Raw genomic sequence first — 19,717 nt, forward strand, 5'->3', positions numbered from 1 at the left:
GTAGATTGTCAGGTATAAATATGTATCACCAGAAGCTGAAGTGGGAGGTGGAACAAAGAAGCAAAGCTAAAAGAAAACAGCCCAACCTCTTCTGTCTAGATGGTTGGCAGGCACAGGGTACATCTGACCAGTCTTGAGGTAGAGAAGCAAGCCAGCCTCTGGATCAGGTCTTCTCTCTTGGCTTAGCAGAGTGTACAGAACAACCTGTGTAAACATTGACATTTGCTCAAACCAAATTATAACTTCTTGTATTTCCCTACATTTTCTTGCAACCAAAACATAAATTTTTAAGTCAAAAGGCCAATAAAGCTATTTCTATTTAAAAAGTAACATAGTTGCCCATCAATGATAGACTGAAAACAAAAAAATAAATAAAATAAATAAAAATAAATAAATAAAAAGGAACATGGACCAAATTAGTGAAGGTAACACAACAAATTTGATGTCAAACACTTAATCCAGGCCAGGCACGGTGGCTCACACCTGTAATCTCAACACTTTGGGAGGCCAAGACGGGAGGATCCCTTGAGCCCAGGAGTTGGAGACCAGCCTGGGCAATACAGTGAGACAAACTGATGGTCATTATGTTAAATTTAAAAAGCCAGATACAGAAAACTTTATATGTTCTCATTTACTTGTGGGAGCAAAAAATTAAAACAACTGAACTCATGGAGATGGACAGTAGAAGGTTGGTTACCAGAGGCTGGGAACAGTAGTGAAGGTGGTGGGGGAGAAGTGGGGATGGTTAATGGTTACCAAAAAAAAGTTAGATGGAGGCTGGGCACGGTGGCTCAAGCCTGTAATCCCAGCACTTTGGGAGGCCGAGGCGGGTGGATCACAAGGTCAAGAGATCAAGACCATCCTGGTCAACAAGGTGAAACCCCGTCTCTACTAAAAATACAAAAAGTTAGCTGCGCATGGTGGTGCGTGCCTGTGATCCCAGCTACTCAGGAGGCTGAGACAGGAGAATTGCCTGAACCCAGAAGGTGGAGGTTGCGGTGAGCCAAAATCACGCCATTGCACTCCAGCCTGGGTAACAAGAGAGAAACTCCGTCTCAAAAAAAAAAAAAAGTGAGACGGAAATGAATAAGACCTAGTATTTGCTACCACAACAGAGTGACTATAGTCAAACATAATTTAACTATGCATTTTCAAATAACTAAGGAGTATAACTGGGTTATTTGTAACACAAAGAATAAACGTTTGAGTGGATCGTATCGCATGCCTGTATTAAAATATCTTATGTAACCCATCAATTACCCACACCTGACCTCAGGTGATCCACCTGCCTCGGCTTCCCAAAGTGCTGATATTACAGGCATGAGCCATCACGCCAGGCCAATTTCCTCATTTTTTTCAATACAAGAATTACTATTTTATTCTTAAAATTTTCTTGCACTTCTTGCAAAATAAAACCTCCAATTGATCAAAATTAAATACAATAATATTCTTTGCCTTGAAGGCACAGCAAATTAGAGCAGCAATCTCAATGAAAAAAAGGTCCTGGGGAAAAAAAAAGTCTTGGAATCTAAATCACTTAAGATACTGAAATGCTTTTATTTATTTTTTTAGAGACAGAATCTTGATCTGTCACCTAGGCTGAAGTGCAGTGGCACAATCTGAGCTCACTGAAACCTCTGCCTCCCTGGTTCGAGCAATTCTCCTGCCTCAGCCTCCCAAGTAGCTAGGACTGCAGGTACATGACACCATGCTGGGCTAATTTTTTCTTTCTTAATTTTTTTTTGAGACAGAGTTTCGCTCTTGTTACCCAGGCTGGAGTGCAATGGCGTGATCTCGGCTCACCGCAACCTCTGCCTCCTGGGTTCAGGCAATTCTCCTGCCTCTACCTCCTGAGTAGCTGGGATTACAGGCACACACCACCATGCCCAGCTAATTTTTTGTATTTTTAGTAGAGATGGCGTTTCACCATTTTGACCAGAATGGTCTCGATCTCTTGACCTCGTGATCCACCCGCCTCAGCCTCCCAAAGTGCTGGGATTACAGGCGTGAGCCACCGCGCCCAGCCTTTTCTTTCTTTTTTTTTTTTTTTGTAGTAGAGATGGAATTTCACCACATTGGCCAGGCTGGTCTCAAACTCTTGACCTAAAGTGATCCACCCACCTTGGCCTCCCAAAGTGCTGGGATTACTGACATAAGCCACCACACCTGGCCTTGAAATGCTTTTATATTTCTATCCTGTTTAGCATTATAAAGTGATTTCATGCAAACTGTGATTTTTAAAAATCAAGTAAAAAATTTTCAGTCTCATAATACATAAAACACATTTCTTCTGACCTTTGACTTCAAAAACAGCCTTTCTTCTATTGGCATAATTTTTCTTCCTCAGGAGGGTTTTAACTTAGCCAAGTCTGTAAGTCTGAAATTTCGGTTATTTCTGTATTAACAAAGTAAAAAAGTTCAACTCTTTAAAAAGCAGAAATGTTTTCTTCCATGTCCAACATCTCCAGAAAACCCAATATACGGGAAGCAAAGTTACTCTACTTTTCATTCCCAAACTGTAGAGCTCTTGTGAAAACCTTCAATGCAGCCGGGTACAGTAGCTCATGCCTGTAATTTCAGCACTTTGGGAGGCCAAGGCGGGCGGACTGAGACCAGCCTGGCTAACACGGTGAAACCCCACCTCTACTAAAAAAACAAAACATTAGCTGGGCGTGGCGGCGCACACCTGTAATCCGAGCTACTCAGTAGGCTGAGGCAGGAGAACTGCTTCAACCAGGGAGGCAGAAGTTGCAGTGAGCAGAGATGGTGTCAGTGTACTCCAGCCTGAGCAACGGAGGGAGACTCTGTCTCAAAAAATAAATAAATAAATAAAATAAAAAAGCCTTCGATGTTTGCTACACAATTAATAACAAAAGGCTGGCATGGTGGCTCACACTTGTAAACCCAACACTTTGGGAGGCTGAGATGGGAGGATGATGTGAGGTCACAAGTTCAAGACTAGGCTGGATGCCATGGCAAAACCCTATCTCCACAAAAAAATACAAAAATTAGTCAGACGTAGTGGTGTGCACCTCTAGTCCCAGCTACTCGGGAGGCTGAGGTGGGAGGATGGCTTGAGTCCTGGAGGTAATATCAAGTCACTGCACTCCAGCCTAGGTGACAGAGCCAAACCTTGTCTCAAAAAAAGAAAAAAAGCAAGAAATTTTTTTTTAATTTTTTTTTTCAGACCGAGTCTCCCGCTGTCACCCAGGCTGCCCAGGCTGGAGTAAAGTGGTGAAACCTCAGCTCACTGCAACCTCTGCCTTCCAGACTGAAGCGATTCTCCTGCCTCAGCCTCCCAAGAAGCTGGGATCACACACATTTGCTGCCACACCTGGCTAATTTTTGTATTTTCAGTAGAGACAGGGTTTCACCATTGGCCAGGCTGATCTCAAACTCCTGACTTCAGGAGAAACACCTGCCTTAGCTGGCCTGGGTTAAAGGCGTCAGCCACTTCGCCCAGCCTGCAAGATTTAATAAAGCATGACTCTTTAATATCTAATTATATAAGTCAGGATTTTGAAACTTATTTTATATAAAATATGTTCAAATAATATGCAAAATTGTAAGGGCAATGGAAATTTGTTATAAACTCTATGTTGTTTTATTTATTTTCTTAGCAAATATCATATTATAAAAATATAATAATGTTACTATCTTTTAGTTCTATCTTTGCTGATTCAAAAGCTTCTATAGGCCAGGCTTGGTGGCTCATGCCTGTAATCGTAGCACTTTGTAAGACCAAGGCAGGTGGAAAGCCTAAGCTCAGGAGTTCAAGACCAGCCTGGCCAAAACAATGAAATCCTGTCTCTACTAAAATACAAAAAAAAAAAAATAATCTGGGCACAGTGTCATGCACCTGTAGTCCCAGCTACTCCGGAGGCTGAGACAGGAGAATCACTTGAATTGGGGAGGGGGAGGTTGCAATAAGCTAACATCATGCCCCTGTACTCCAGCCTGGGTGACAGACCAAGACTCTCTTTAAAAAAAATAAATAAATAAAAGCTATGAAAACATACTGCAGATTGCCAATGTAGGGATGGGTAGAAGGGATGACAATAATCAGAAAATAAAACACACTTTAGTGTTAGTTGATTTGTTAAATCACTATAATTAATGTAAATTAAAAATAATTTTGAAGGACAACAGGAAATTATCAAAGAAAAATATGAATTTTTTTAATGATTTTTTTTTAAAGATGGATTCTCACTCTGTCACCCAGGCTGGAGTGCAGTGGTGCAATCTCAGCTCACTGCAACCTCTGCCTCCTAGATACAGATGATTCTCCTGCCTCAGCCTCAGGGATTGCAGGTACACGCCACCATGCACAGCTAGTTTTTGTATTTTTAGTAAAGATAGGGTTTCGCCAGGCGCGGTGGCTCAGGCCTGTAATCCCAGCACTTTGGGAGGCCGAGGCGGGTGGATAACGAGGTCAAGAGATCAAGACCATCCTGGTCAACATGGTGAAACCCCGTCTCTACTAAAAATACAAAAAATGAGCTGGGCATGGTGGTGCGTGCCTGTAGTCCCAGCTACTCAGGAGGCTGAGGCAGGAGAATTGCCTGAACCCAGGAGGCGGAGGTTGTGGTGAGCTGAGATCGCGCCATTGCACTCCAGCCTGGGTAACAAGAGCAAAACTCCGTCTCAAAAAAACAAAAACAAAAACAATAACAAAAAAGAATGAATTTACATTGATGTTTTCTGAAGACCATCCTAAGTGAATGTTAAATGAAAAAATAGTTTCATGGTAAAAGCTTTAGTACAGTACATTGCGAAACCTTCAGATACACTTGGTTTCCCCAATTAACATAACCAAGAATTTTTTTTTTCTTTTTTTTTTGAGATGGAGTTTCGCTCTTGTTACCCAGGCTGGAGTGCAATGGCACCATCTCGGCTCACTGCAACCTCCGCCTCCTGGGTTCAGGCAATTCTCCTGCCTCTACCTCCTGAGTAGCTGGGGTTACAGGCACGCGCCACCATGCCCAGCTAATTTTTTGTATTTTTAGTAGAGACGGGGTTTCCCCATGTTGACCAGGATGGTCTCAATCTCTTTTTTTTTTTTGAGACGGAGTTTCGCTCGTTACCCAGGCTGGAGTGCAATGGCGCGATCTCGGCTCACCGCAACCTCTGCCTCCTGGGTTCAGGCAATTCTCCTGCCTCAGCCTCCTAAGTAGCTGAGATTACAGGCACGCGCCACCACGCCCACCTAATTTTCTGTATTTTTAGTAGAGACGGGGTTTCACCATGTTGACCAGGATGGTCTCGATCTCTTGACCTCGTAATCCACCCACCTCGGCCTCCCAAAGTGCTGGGATTACAGGCTTGATCCACCGCGCCCGGCACAAGAACTTTTTATTTTTCTTTTTTTTGAGACAGAGTCTCACTCTGTTGCACAGGATGAAGTGTAGTGCAGTGGCAAAATCTTGGTTCACTGCAACTTCCGCCTCCCAGGTTCAAGCAATTCTCATGCCTCAGCCTCCCAAGTGGCTGGGATTTCAGGCGTGTGCCATTACGCCCAACTAATTTTTGTATTTTTAATAGAGACAGGGTTTTGCCATGTTGTTCAGGCTGGTCTTGAACTCCTGACCTCAGGTGAAGTGCTGAGATTACAGGCCTGAGCCACCATGCCCGGCCTTTTCTTTTAAGTCAGGGTCTTGTTCTGTTGCCCAGGCTGAAGTGCTGTAGTACAATCACAGCTCACTGAAGCCTCAACCTTCTGGGCTAAAGCTATCCTCCAGCCTCAGATTCCTGAGTAGCTATGACTACAGGTGTACATCACCATGCCTGGCTAATCTTTTTGTTTTTTTGTAGAGATGAGGTCTTGCTATGTTGCCCAGGCTGGTATTGAACTCCTGGGCTCAAATGAACCTCCCAACACCATGCCAGGCCAATAATTATTTTCCTTAGGATCATCTGCTTAGACTTGTTTGGCAGCCTAAATTTGGCAACATTGGCTTACAAAGTCAGCTGTTGTATTACTTTGCTGACAGACATTTCTACTGTAGCATGTATGTACTTACAAAACAAGCTGAGTACCCTAAATGTTATAAATGAAAAAGTACATGAAACTGAAATAAAAATGACCTAAACTGAACCAAAATATACAAAGCAGACTGTATCTATAAAGGTATTAAACAACTTTTCTTATTAAAATTTATACCTGACTACGGTGTTCAATAGAATTTGATTCTTTGCCGGTTTTAAGTTCCAATGGCATTATCTTATATTTTGTTTTACACCCTCGATGTATTTTCACACCAACTGTAACATCTATTTTGCCCTTCAATCCAAACCTAGGGGACCAAATGCTTTCTTCAATATCCACTGATTTCACGACTTCAATGTTACATGTTGAATTATTCTTGTTATTATCACTTGGCCTAAAAAAAAAAAAAGCACAAAAACAATTAATTAGAACACTTAGCTCTTTTCCATCTGGTCAGGAGTTTAAGACCATCCTGACCAACATAAAGAAACCCCATCTCTAAAAAAAATACAAAATTAGCCAGGTGTGGTGCTGCATGCTTGTAATTGCTGCTACGTGGAAGGCTGAGGCAGGAGAATTGCTTGAACCCAGGAGGTAGAGTTTGCAGTAAGCCGAGATCAAGCCATTGCACTGCAGCCTGGGCAATAGAACAAGACTCTGTCTCAAAGAAAAAAAAAAAGAAAAGAAAAAAGAAAATACGTATCTACATATAAAAAGCAGCCTATCTTGGCCTGGCGCGGTGGCTCATGCCTATAATCCCAGCACTCTGGGAGGCCGAGACGGGTGGATCACGAGGTCAAAAGATTGAGACCATCCTGGTCAACATGGTGAAACCCCGTCTCTACTAAAAATACAAAAAAATTGGCCGGGCGCGGTGGCTCAAGCCTGTAATCCCAGCACTTTGGGAGGCCGAGGCGGGTGGATCACGAGGTCAAGAGATCGAGACCATCCTGGTCAATATGGTGAAACCCCGTCTCTACTAAAAATACAAAAAATTAGCTGGGCATGGTGGCACATGCCTGTAATCCGAGCTACTCAGGAGGCTGAGGCAGGAGAATTGCCTGAACCCAGGAGGCGGAGGTTGCGGTGAGCCAAGATCGCGCCATTGCACTCCAGCCTGGGTAACAAGAGCGAAACTCCGTCTCAGAAAAAAAAAAAAAAAAAAAATACAAAAAAATTAGCTGGGCATGGTGGCACGTGCCTGTAATCCCTCAGCTACTCAGGAGGCTGAGGCAGGAGAATTGCCTGAATCCAGGAGGTGGAGGTTGCAGTGAGCCGAGATCACGCCATTGCACTCCAGCCTGGGTAACAAGAGCGAAACTCCATCTCAAAAAAAAAAAAAAAAGCACACAAGAGGCCAGGCGCAGTGGCTCACGCCTGTAATCCCAGTACTTCAGGAGGCTGAGACGGGTGGATCACGAGGTCAAGAGATCGAGACCATCCTGGTCAACATGGTGAAACCCCGTCTCTACTAAAAATACAAAAATTAGCTGGGCATGGTGGCGCACGCCTGTAATCCCAGCTACTCGGGAGGCTGAGGCGGGAGAATTGCTTGAACCCAGGAGGCGAAGGTTGCGGTGAGCCGAGATCACACCATTGCACTCCAGCCTGGGTAACAAGAACGATACTCCATCTCAAGAAAAAAAAAAAGCATAAAAGAATGAAAAAGAAAGTATGCACCTTCATATAAAAAATAGGCTATCTTTAATAATGAAAATAAAATTTTGTGTTCATTGGGTTCTTTTTTGTCATGGAAAGATACTTAGGACTGTAATTTATAAAATAAGCAAGCAAAAAGTCTAATTGTAATGCTCAATCTTTTTTCTGAGACAAAGTCTCACTCTGTTGCCCAGACTGGAGTGCAGTGGCACGATCTTGGCTCACTGCAACCTCCGCCTCCCAGGTTCAGGCAATTCTCCTGCCTCAGCCTCCTGAGTAGCTGGGATTACAGGTGTGTGCCACTACGCCCAGCTAATTTTTGTATTTTTAGTAGAGACGAGGTTTCACCATGTTGGTCAGGCTGGTCTCGAACTCCTGACCTCGTGATCCACCTGCCTCGGCCTCCCAAAGTGCTGGGATTACAGGCGTGAGCCACCTTGCCCGGCCAATGCTCAATCTTTTAAAAGCTTTGATTCAACACCCAGAATAGAATCCTGGTCTAAAAATATGAAGACTATATAAACAAAACGTGTTTCTTACAGAGAGAGCTGCATCTGAGGGAAGTCAGTCGAACTGTTCTTATGCATATAATCTCCTGCCCATTTACAAAATGCAGGAAGGTAGTCCCCTACTTCTTGTTTTATTTCATCTTGATTTAGATTTAAGCGGTACCTGCCAAAAATGTGAAGTAAATATAAAAGTATAAATATGAGAAAAGTAAATGGGGACAAAAGCATACAAATAAGCAACCCAACTATTCATCAGCCAATAAATGGATAAACCAAATGTGGCACACTCCACACAATCCAATATTATTCAGCTATAAAAAGGAAGGGAATTCTGACATATGCTACAACATGGAATAATCTTCAGGACATTATGCTAAGTGAAACAGGGAAGTCATAAAAGGACTAATATTCATATGAGGTACCTACAGTAGTCAAAATCATAGATACAGAAAGTAGAATGGAGGTTGCAAGAGGCTGAGAGGAGGAAAGAATAGGGGGTTATTGTTTCAAGGGTACAGAGCTTCAGTCTGGAAAGATGCAAAGAGTTCTGGAGATAGATGGAGTGATGGTTGTACAACAAGGTGAATGTACTTTGCCTCTGAAATGTACCCTTAAAAATGGTTAACATGAGGCCGGGTGCAGTGGCTCAAGCCTGTAATCCCAGCACTTTGGGAGGCTGAGGCGGGTGGAACACGAGGTCAAGAGATCGAGACCATCCTGGTCAACATGGTGAAACCTCGTCTCTACTAAAAATACAAAACATTAGCTGGGCATGGTGACGGGTGCCAGTAATCCCAGCTACTCAAGAGGTTGAGGCAGGAGAATTGCCTGAACCCAGGAGGCGGAGGTTGCGGTGAGCCGAGATTGCACCATTGCACTCCAGCCTGGGTAACAAGAGTGAAACTCCATCTCAAAAAAAAAAAAAATGGTTAACATGAGTTGGGCGAGATGGATAATGTCTGTAATCCCAGCATTTTGGGAGGCTGAGGCAGGTAGATCACTTGGGGTCATGTTGCTCACCAGCCTGACCAACATGGTGAAACCCCATCTCTACTTAAAAACACAAAAATTAAGGCCGGGCACGGTGGCTCAAGCCTGTAATCCCAGCACTTTGGGAGGCCGAGGCGGGTGGATCACGAGGTCAAGAGATCGAGACCATCCTGGACAATATGGTGAAACCCCGTCTCTACGGAAAATACAAAAAATTAGCTGAGCATGGTGGTGCGTGCCTGTAATTCCAGCTACTAGGGAAGCTGAGGCAGGAAAATCTATTGAGAGGAGGCGGAGGTTGCAGTCAGCCGAGACCATGCCACTGTATTCCAGCCTGGGCAAGAGAGCAAGATTCTGTCTCAACAACAACAACAACAAAAATGAATATACATTTTAATTTCAAATGAATTAATAAACATCTCAGTTTTGACTTCTATTGTAGTAATTAATTATAGATATAGCCCACATAAGCAAACACTCTTTAGAGTCCTTAATAATTTTTTATCATAAAGGGGTCCTGAGAGCAAAAAGTTTTAAGAACTGCTGTTACAGACTTCCCCTCCTAGGATGATTATTCCAGCCTTCTTTATATTTAAGCTCCCCAATCTTAATAACTAGGGCGGTCGAAGCATATCAGTTTGTATGTCAGATCACACCTAGGACTGAATACTAACTCTGCACTAACCAGATGTATGACTAAGGTTAGTGTTAATGAAGCCTGTTTCCTCATCTGTAAGGAGAAGATGATAACTACCTTACAAAGTTAGTTTGAGGATTAAATAGAACAATGTATGTAAAGCACTTAGCTGATGGTAAGAACTCATTAAGATATACGCTGGGTGCAGTGGCTCACACCTGTAATCCCAGCACTTTGGGAGGTCGAGGCAGGCGGATCACTTGAGGTCCGGAGTTTAAGACCAGCCTGGCCAACATGCTGAAACCCCATCTCTACTAAAAACACAAAAAAGGCCGGGCGCGGTGGCTCAGGCCTGTAATCCCAGCACTTTGGGAGGCCGAGGCGGGTGGATCACGAGGTCGAGAGATCGAAACCATCCTGGTCAACATGGTGAAACCCCGTCTCTACTAAAAATACAAAAAATTAGCTGGGCATGGTGGCACGTGCCTGTAATCCCAGCTACTCAGGAGGCTGAGGCAGGAGAATTGCCTGAGCCCAGGAGGCGGAGGTTGTGGTGAGCCGAGATCGCGCCATTGCACTCCAGCCAAATTTAGCAGGACGTAGTGGTGCATGCCTGTAATCCCACCTACTCGGGAGGCTGAGGCAGGAGAATCACTTGAACCCAGGAGGCAGAGGTTGCAGTGAGCTGAGATCGTACTACTGCACTCCAGCTTGGGCAACAGAGGGAGATTCAGAAAGGAAAAAAAAAATCATTAAGGTATAAAGACCATGATGATAACAACAAAGACAGTGCTGACTATAGATCAGCACCATTCCCAGTGCTTCAACCTTCATTGTAACTCTGAGAGAGGTGCTATTATTGTCACCTCCATTTTCTGGATTGAGAAACTGAAACAGAAAATAAGGCCAGGCAGGCTCCCACCTGTAATCCCAGTATTTTGGAAGGCCAAGACAGGTGGATCACCTGAGGTCAGGAGTTCAAGACCAGCCTGGCCAACACTGTAAAACTTGGTCTCTACTAAAAATACAAAAATTATCTGGGCGTATTGGTGCACACATGTAGTCCCAGCTACTAAGGAGTCTGAGGCTTGAACCTGGGAGGTGGAGGCTGCAGTGAGCTGAGTTTGCATGATCGCACTCCAGCCTGGGTAACAAGAGCGAAAACTCCGTCTCAAAAAAAAAAAATTAAGTGACAATGTAGAGTCAAATACTAGGCTGTAAAAGGCATTGTGGCTTCTTGCTTGCTCTCTTTCTTGGTCCATTCCGTCTGGAGGAAGCAGCTGCTGTGTCACAAGGACACATCTAGCAGCTCTATGGAGAGGAACTGAAACCTCCCGCCAACACGTGAGTGAGTGAACCATCTTGGAAACAGAGCCTCCCACCCAAATCCAGTCTTCAAATGACTCAGCCCCAAATAAAAGACCCACATGGAAGAACCACAAAGCTAAGTAAGCCACTTTCTAATTTCCAACCTACAGAAACTGAGATAACAGATATTTGTCATTTTAAGCCACTAACTTTTGCTATAATTTGTTTCATGGCAATAGATAATCAATATAATACACAACAGATTACACATTACTATATGCTGATTAGGGTCTCATAAAAAAGGCAAAAGTTTGAAATACAAAGTGGCAAATAAGGAGGTAAATGAAACTCAATGAACAAAGCCAAAACTTTCTTAAATCCATCTACTGTACTGATGTTTTGATTGCCATGCTGTATGGCCATGAGCAAGTTGCAACTTCTCTGTGCTTGTTCCTTGATTTACAAACAAGCTGCTATCAGGTTGCATAAGATGTCTAAAAGCACTTAACACAGTACCTGACATATGCCAGGGTTCAAAAATATTTTTAGGACCAGGCATGGTGGCTCACGCCTGTAATCTCAGCACTTTGGGAGGCCAAAGCAAGAGGATCACATGGTCAGGAGATCGAGACTATCCTGGCCAACATGATGAAACCCCATCTCTAATAAAAATGCAAAAATTTGCTGAGCATGGAGGTGCACACCTGTAATCCCAGCCACCTGGGAGGCTGAGGCAGGAGAATAGCTTGAACCTGGGAGGCAGAGGTCACAGCAAGCTGAGATCATGCCACTATACTCTAGCCTGAGCAACAGAGCAAGATTTCATCTCAAAACAAGACAAAACAGAACAAAACACTGAAAAAAGCAGGCCAGGCATGGTTGCATGTACCTCAGGAGGCTGAGGTGGGGAGAAATACACGAGCCCCATAGTTTGAGTATAGCCTAGACAACATAGCAAGACCCCCATCTCCCCCCACCAAAAAACTGTAAAGCTGCATTAATTCTCAGCATATCACACTGTTTCTAGAACTAATGCAAAAAAGTTATTTATACATTCTCTGAAAGTAGTTAAGGAATCTGCTATGCACATACACAGAATATTTAGGTATTTTTACCCAAAAAATTCCTGTTGGGCAATTTCAGAAAACCTTCATAGAATTCCAGTAGTGTACTCGAACTGTGAAATCTGCATTCTAGATTACACTAATTTATATTGGATAGTCTAACATATAAATACTTTATCATTTCTAGAACAGAAGTTATATAATAAAATTATACCGGTAGTTCTTACAACTACTTACATTTCCTTCAAATGCCTTATTTCTTGAATTGTTTGAAAAGCAAGTTCTTGTAGCTTTTCTGGAGCAAAGCTATTACTTATTGCTTTTTGAAATACCTCATGGAGAACCGTACCAATCAGCATTTGGCGTGTGGCTGGCTCTGAGCTCTATAAAAACAAATCACATAATTTATTTCATAGCATATTAACAGACACAATTATATATTTTTATTACTCAATCTATTAAACCACCATAGCCAAAATGCACTGGTAAGACAAATGCCAAAATATTAAACAATTTTTTTTCTGGTGGGAGGAATTATAATTACATCACTTTCTTCTATTCAGAATTATCTGAATTAATGTATGAGTTACTTTTGTTTAAACAGTCTTGCTCTGTCACCCAGGCTGAAGCATAGTGGCATGATCTCAGCTCACTGCAACCTTCACCTCCCAGGTTCAAATGATTCTCATGCCTCAACCTCCTGAGTAGCTGGAATTACAGGTGCGTGCCAACATGCCCAGCTAACTGTTTTTTTGTATTTTTAGTAGAGACAGGGTTTCACCATGTTGGTCAGGCTGAGTATGAGTTACTTTTAAGATCAACATTCTCCATTTAAAAAAAAATTAAAATAACCAATATTCAAAACTTTAAAATATTCTCAAATAATTAACATTTTTTTAAAGTACTGTTCTCTTCACTTGATAATCCACCCAACAGAAAAGTCAATAGACTGGGCACAGTGGCTCCGGCCTGTAATCCCAGCACTTTAGGAGGCCAGGGAAGGCAGATCATGAGGTCAAGAAATTGAGACCATCCTGGCCAGCATGGTGAAACCCTGTCTCTAGTAAAAATACAAAAAAATTAGCTGGGCATGTCTCAGCTACTCAGGAGGCTGAAGCAGGAGAACAGCTTGAACCCGGGAGGCATAGGTTGCAGGGAGCCGAGTTGACACCACTGTACTCCAGCCGGGTGACAGAGTGAGACTCTTGTCTCGAAAATAATAAAAAATAGGCCGGGCGCGGTGGCTCACGCCTGTAATCCCAGCACTTTGGGAGGCCGAGGCAGGTGGATCACGAGGTCAAGAGATCAAGACCATCCTGGTCAACATGGTGAAACCCCGTCTCTACTAAAAATACAAAAAATTAGCTGGGCATAGTGGCATGTGCCTGTAATCCCAGCTACTCAGGAGGCTGAGGCAGGAGAATTGCCCGAACCCAGGAGGCGGAAGTTGCGGTGAGCCGAGATCGCGCCATTGCATTCCAGCCTGAGTAATAAGAGCGAAACTCCATCTCAAAAAAAAAAAAAAAAGAGGCCGGGCACGGTGGCTCAAGCCTGTAATCCCAGCACTTTGGGAGGCCGAGGCGGGTGGATCACGAGGTCGAGAGATCGAGACCATCCTGGTCAACATGGTGAAACCCTGTCTCTACTAAAAATACAAAAAATTAGCTGGGCATGGTGGTGCGTGCCTGTAATCCCAGCTACTCAGGAGGCTGAGGCAGGAGAATTGCTTGAACCCAGGAGGCGGAGGTTGCGGTGAGCCGAGATTGCGCCATTGCACTCCAGCCTGGGTAACAAGAGCGAAACTCCATCTCAAAAAAAAAAAAAAAAAAAAAAAAAAAAGAAAGAAAAATAAATAAAAAAAATAATAATAGCCGGGCAAGGTGGCTCAAGCCTGTAATCCCAGCACTTTGGGAGGCCGAGGCGGGTGGATCACAAGGTCAAAAGATCGAGACCATCCTGGTCAACATGGTGAAACCCCGTCTCTACTAAAGATACAAAAAAATTAGCTGGGCATGGTGGCATGTGCCTGTAATCCCAGCTACTCAGGAGGCTGAGGCAGGAGAATTGCTTGAACCCAGGAGGCGGAGGTTGCGGTGAGCCAAGATCGCGCCATTGCACTCCAGCCTGGGTAACAAGAGCGAAACTCCATCTCAAAAAAAAAAATAATAATAATAATAATAATAATAATAATAAATAAAAAGCTGGCGCAGTGGCTCATGCTTGTAATCCCAGCACTTTCAGAGGCTGAGTTGGGCGGATCACTTGAGGTTGGGAGTTCGAGACCAGCCTGACCAACATGAAGAAATCCCATCTCTACTAAGAATACAATCAGCTGAGCGTGGTGCGCATGCCTGTAATCCCAGCTACTTGGGAGGCTGAGGCAAGAGAACGGCTTGAACCAGGGAGGTGGAAGTTGTGGTGAGCCTAGATCGCACCATTGCACTCCAGCCTGGGCAACAAGAGTGAAACTCTGTCTCAAAAAAAAAAAAGTCAATAAAGACATACATAGATGATAAACTCATGTAAGTAAAAGATACCATTCAAGGCCAGGCACTGTAGCTCATACCTGTAATCCCAGCACTTTGGGAGGCCGAGGCGGGGAGATCATTTGAGGTCAGGACTTCGAGTTCAGCCTGACCAACACGGTGAAACTCCATCTCTACTAAAAATACAAAAACTAGCTGGGCGTGGTGGTGCGCGCCTGTAATCCCGGATACTCAGAAGGTTAAGGCAGGAGAATCGCTTAAAACCGGGAGGTGGAGGTTACAGTAAGCCGAGATCATGCCGCTACATTCCACCTTAGGCGACAGAGCAACACTCCGTCTTAAAAAAAGAAAAAAATACCATTTAAACCTACTTAGTAGTAATGGGGGAAAAAAAAAATTTTGGGGGGGGAAAAAATTTTTTTTTTAACCTACAGTAGACATTTTTGGCAAGAAATTTTTCTCCACTCAGAAAGAAATAGTACTTCATATCCTGATTAACTCTTCTATTAGCCTAGACATCTTTGCTGAAGCTACCAAAAAACTAGATGAAGTTCTTCAAAATATTCAGCAGAGATTTTAAAAATTAAATGACAGAGGAACTCTCTGTGCTATTTTTCAAGTTCTAAGTGAGTCAAAATTTTATTAAAAAAAAAGTTTTTTAAAACTTAATATTCAGGTGGAGCACAGTGGCTCATGCCTATAGTCCTGGCTACTCAGCAGGTTGAGGCAGGAAGATCACTTGAGCCTGGGAGGTCAAGGCTTCAGTGAATCACTACACTCCAGCCTGGGTGACACAGTGAGACTGTGTCTCAAAATAAAATAAAATAAAACCATGTTTCAAGAAAAATAAATAAAAAGCTGGGTGCTGTGTACATGGGAGTTTATTACAATCATCTCTTTGTATGTTTGAAATAGCCCAAAATACATTTTGTTTTTGAGACAGAGTCTTGCTCTGTAACCCAGGTTGGAGTGCAGTGGCGTGATCTCAGCTCACTGCAACCTGTCTCCCAGGTTCAAGTGATTCTCCTGTCTCAGCCTCCTGAGTACCTGGGATTACAGGTGCACACTACCACACCCAGCTAATTTTTATATTTTTAGTTTCACCATGTTGGCCAGGCTGGTTTCGAACTCCTGACCTCGTGATCTGCCCACCTCAGCCTCCCAAAGTGCTGAGATTATAGGCATAAGCCACTGCGCCTAGCCCTAAAATACATTTTTTAGAAGAGACTTCTAAAAATGTAGAAATTTAGTGGGAATCACATGAAGCCAAGTTTGGAATTGTGTCTAGCTGTGGTTAAATTTAAAAGTTTATCATTTAAGTTATTTTTTCTTATTATAATTATTTATTTTATTAAACCCTAAACAAGACTCAAAGGATTCAGGAAGCTGGCCTTTAGTCTCAACACTGCCACTTCATAGTTAACGTGACTACGGGTAAGTCACTTAACCTCTCTGAGCCCATATTCCTCATCTATAAAATGCAGCTGATTAATACCATTTACTTTTTAGGGCTGCTGGGAGGATTAATTGAAATAAGAAATGTAACAGTACTCTGTAAACTCTCAAACCCTGCAGAAATATTAACTGTTACTATTATTTACCCTAAAAGTTTCACTCAGGACAGCTCTTCTCATACATCGAATACTACTGGCTATGCTTGTGCCAGAAATCAGCAGGTCTGGATGCAAAATCAAATATCCAAAATCTTTATCTATTATCCAAGTATCAGATGTGCAGTCTCCCTCCAAATGAATGATATCTCCTGGCTCTACTGACACAGAACACCTGAAAATAAAGCAAAGTTAAAGTATAAATACATTGTTTAGGTTCCTACATTTAAACATACTAGGGGCTGGGCGCGGTGGCTCACACATGTTTTCCCAACACTTTGGGAGGCCAAGGAGGGTAGATCACCAGGTCAGGAGTTCAAAACCAGCCTGGCCAACATAGTGAAACCCCATTTCTACTAAAAATACAAAAATTAACTGGGTGTGGTGTCATGTGCCTGTATTCCCAGCTACTCGGGAGGTTGAGGCAGGAGAATCGCTTGAACCTGGGAGATACAGGTTGCAGTAAGCTGAGATTGTCCCACTGCACTCCAGCATGGGTGACACACTGAGACTCCATCTCAAAAAATATGTATATATATATATGTGTGTGTGTGTGTGTGTGTGTATAATATATATATACCATATATATATATCATATATATGGTATATATATTAGGGAGGCTTCAAAAAAATAAATGAGTATTTTACCTGAAGAAGAAAAAAATGATTTCTAAATTTCTGGGTCTTAAAAAAAAATTCATATACCAGGATACAGTCTTCTTTGTTTTTTTTTTTTTTTTTTTTTTAGATGGAGTCCTGCTCTGTCGCCCAGGCTGAAATGCAATGGCAGGATCTCGGCTCACTGCAACCTCTACCTCCTGGGTTCAAGCAATTCTCCCTGCCTCAGCCTCCCGAGTAGCTGGGATTACAGGTGCATGCCACCACACCCAGCTAATTTTTGTAGTTTTAGTAGAAACAGGGTTTCACCAAGTTGGCCAGGCTAGTCTCAAACTCGACTCAGGTGATCCACTGCCTCATCCTCCCAAAGTGCTGGGATTACAAGCATGAACCACCACACCCAGCCTACGATACAGTCTTCTAACTCAACGCCTAGTCACTGTACTCCTTTCTACGTGTCAAACACATGAGAAAACTCAAAGATCTTCTATAAACCCCAAAGAGAATAACAATTTACGGACAGCAAGGTCTATTGCAAAAGCTATCAAACAGTTGCTAATGTAATACATAGCTCAAATTATGAAATGGGTTGTTTTAATAATTAATTTTGTCTTAAGACTTATAGGAAATCTACAGCTTCTATAAGGCTTGAAGCATGAAGCCAAAGCCAGTGTAGCAATAATAAAATCATATTGAACTAGTTCAAACGAACAGCCTAGACAAAGAGCCAAAGTTAGACCTCTAGCTTTTCTGCATCTACCTCACATATCATACTTCAAGTAGAAAAATCTAAGGCCTAAGAATGTTCATATGTTCTTTGTTTGTTTTTTTTTTGAGATGGAGTTTCGCTCTTGTTACCCAAGCTGGAGTGCAATGGCGCAATCTTGTCTCACCGCAACCTCCGCCTCCTGGGTTCTGGCAATTCTCCTGCCTCAGCCTCCTGAGTAGCTGGGATTACAGGCACGCGCCACCATGCCCAGCTAATTTTTTGTATTTTTAGTAGAGACGAGGTTTCACCATGTTGACCAGGATGGTCTTGATCTCTTGACCTCATGATCCACCCGCCTCAGCCTCCCAAAGTGCTGGGATTACAGGCGTGAGCCACCGTGCCAGGCGAAATGTTTATATGTTTTAATTAATTTTGCTCTTAGTTAAAACTAACATGAGTTTAAACTGCAATCTTAGAATGTACTAGGAAATCGGAAGTACTCATGTACTTTGTAAATGATTTTCAAATGACAACAAAAGTCAATTTTTGGAATATGAGACTTGAGATACAAGAGTAATAGATATAATTTTCATGCAGAATTAGGCTAGGATCAAATCTATTCTCTTTTAAACAATTAAATTATAGTAACATTCACAGAAGCCATTTGATGAGTTTATGATGGTACCCTTAAGACTCAAATTGGTGCTCAAAGTTGCATAAAAATTACCAGTCATTCCTAAGGATGCATAGTTCTTTATTTTCTAGCGACTGCGAAGCAGTGATGACCAGGTGCTTTTCACAGTTTCCCTCTTTGTTCTGTACAGTATTGACTGCCAACACCAGGTACCGGTTATCCATTCCTCGGCTCAGAACCGTTCTAGGAAAGGAAGCTACCACTTTCTTCTGAAATCTAAAGCACACACATACAAAACTATTTGAGCACAACCATGAAATTAGAAGCCATCCAATCTGTTTTATCTACAAACCAATTTTTCAGTTTTCTAGGTTTCTTTCTTCTGAAAACCGACTGCAATGACATTTAGCCAAAATAGGTAAAATTAATAGAGGAAAAACACAGAAGAATTCCTATTATAAAAACTTCCCTGCCAGTGTACTTTATTCACCCGTTGCTGAAAAGAAAGAAAAAAAAAAATCTAAAAAAAAAAAAAAATTCGGCTGGGCATGGTGGCTCAAGACTGTAATCCCAGCACTTTGGGAGGTCACGGCGGGTGGATCACGAGGTCAAGAGATCGAGACCATCCTGGTCAACATGGTGAAACCCCGTCTCTACTAAAAATACAAAAATTAGCTGGGCATGGTGGCGCGTGCCTGTAGTCACAGCTACTCGGGAGGCTGAGGCAGGAGAATTGCCTGAACCCAGGAGGCGGAGGTTGCGGTGAGCCGAGATTGCGCCATTGCACTCCAGCCTGGGTAACAAGAGCGAAACTCCGTCTCAAAAAAAAAAAAAAAAATTCCCAGAAGTAATGCCATTTAAAATATGCTCATGGGATGAGATTTTCTGTAAGGAGTTCTGGGGGACACCAATGCAATGCGGATTAAGAATAAACTGGAGGCCGGGCACGGTGGCTCAAGCCTGTAATCCCAGCACTTTGGGAGGCCGAGGCGAGTGGATCACGAGGTCGAGAGATCGAGACCATCCTGGTCAACATGGTGAAACCCCGTCTCTACTAAAAATACAAAAAATTAGCTGGGCATGGTGGCGCGTGCCTGTAGTCCCAGCTACTCAGGAGGCTGAGGCAGGAGAATTGCTTGAACCCAGGAGGCGGAGGTTGCGGTGAGCCGAGATCGCGCCATTGCACTCCAGCCTGGGTAACAAGAGTGAAACTCCGTCTCAAAAAAAAAAAAAAAAAAAAAAGAATAAACTGGAAGCCCAGAATGACTTTGCACGCCTATAGTCCCAGCTACTCAAGAGGCTGAGGTGCTTGAGCTCAGGAGTTTGAGGCTGCAGTGAGATATGATCGTGCCACTGTACCCCTCCCTGAGCCACAAAAAAAGATCCCATTTCTGGGGGGTAAAAAGGAAAAAAAGAAGAAAGTATAAATTGGATAATATTAAACAAGAAATTTCTACCACTGGTGCAAATCTTCATAAAGTACAAGTAAAAGCAGATGTGTTGGACA

At 42.9% G+C, this 19,717-nt stretch overlaps 1 protein-coding gene across 5 annotated transcripts in view; it reads right to left on the reverse strand.

The window, feature by feature from the left end:
* Positions 1-19,717, reverse strand: part of DNA2 (DNA replication helicase/nuclease 2) — a 64,314-nt gene that overhangs the window by 41,673 nt on the left and 2,924 nt on the right. For 2 of the 5 annotated variants that reach the window (XM_039478407.2, XM_074382315.1), the window contains exons 2-7: positions 18,304-18,486; positions 16,241-16,424; positions 12,391-12,536; positions 8,186-8,317; positions 6,161-6,380; positions 87-204 (exon numbers count right to left, since the gene is read on the reverse strand). In XM_039478407.2, coding sequence (XP_039334341.1) covers positions 87-204; positions 6,161-6,380; positions 8,186-8,317; positions 12,391-12,536; positions 16,241-16,424; positions 18,304-18,486 — 983 coding nt within the window. Of the gene's footprint in view, positions 1-86; positions 205-6,160; positions 6,381-8,185; positions 8,318-12,390; positions 12,537-14,719; positions 14,977-16,240; positions 16,425-18,303; positions 18,487-19,717 lie in introns of those variants that run through there. The other 3 variants (XM_074382317.1, XM_074382316.1, XM_074382318.1) reach the window with 3 other exon arrangements.

This window comes from Saimiri boliviensis, chromosome 12 (genome assembly GCF_048565385.1).
Source record: "Saimiri boliviensis isolate mSaiBol1 chromosome 12, mSaiBol1.pri, whole genome shotgun sequence".
NCBI lineage: Eukaryota > Metazoa > Chordata > Mammalia > Primates > Cebidae > Saimiri > Saimiri boliviensis.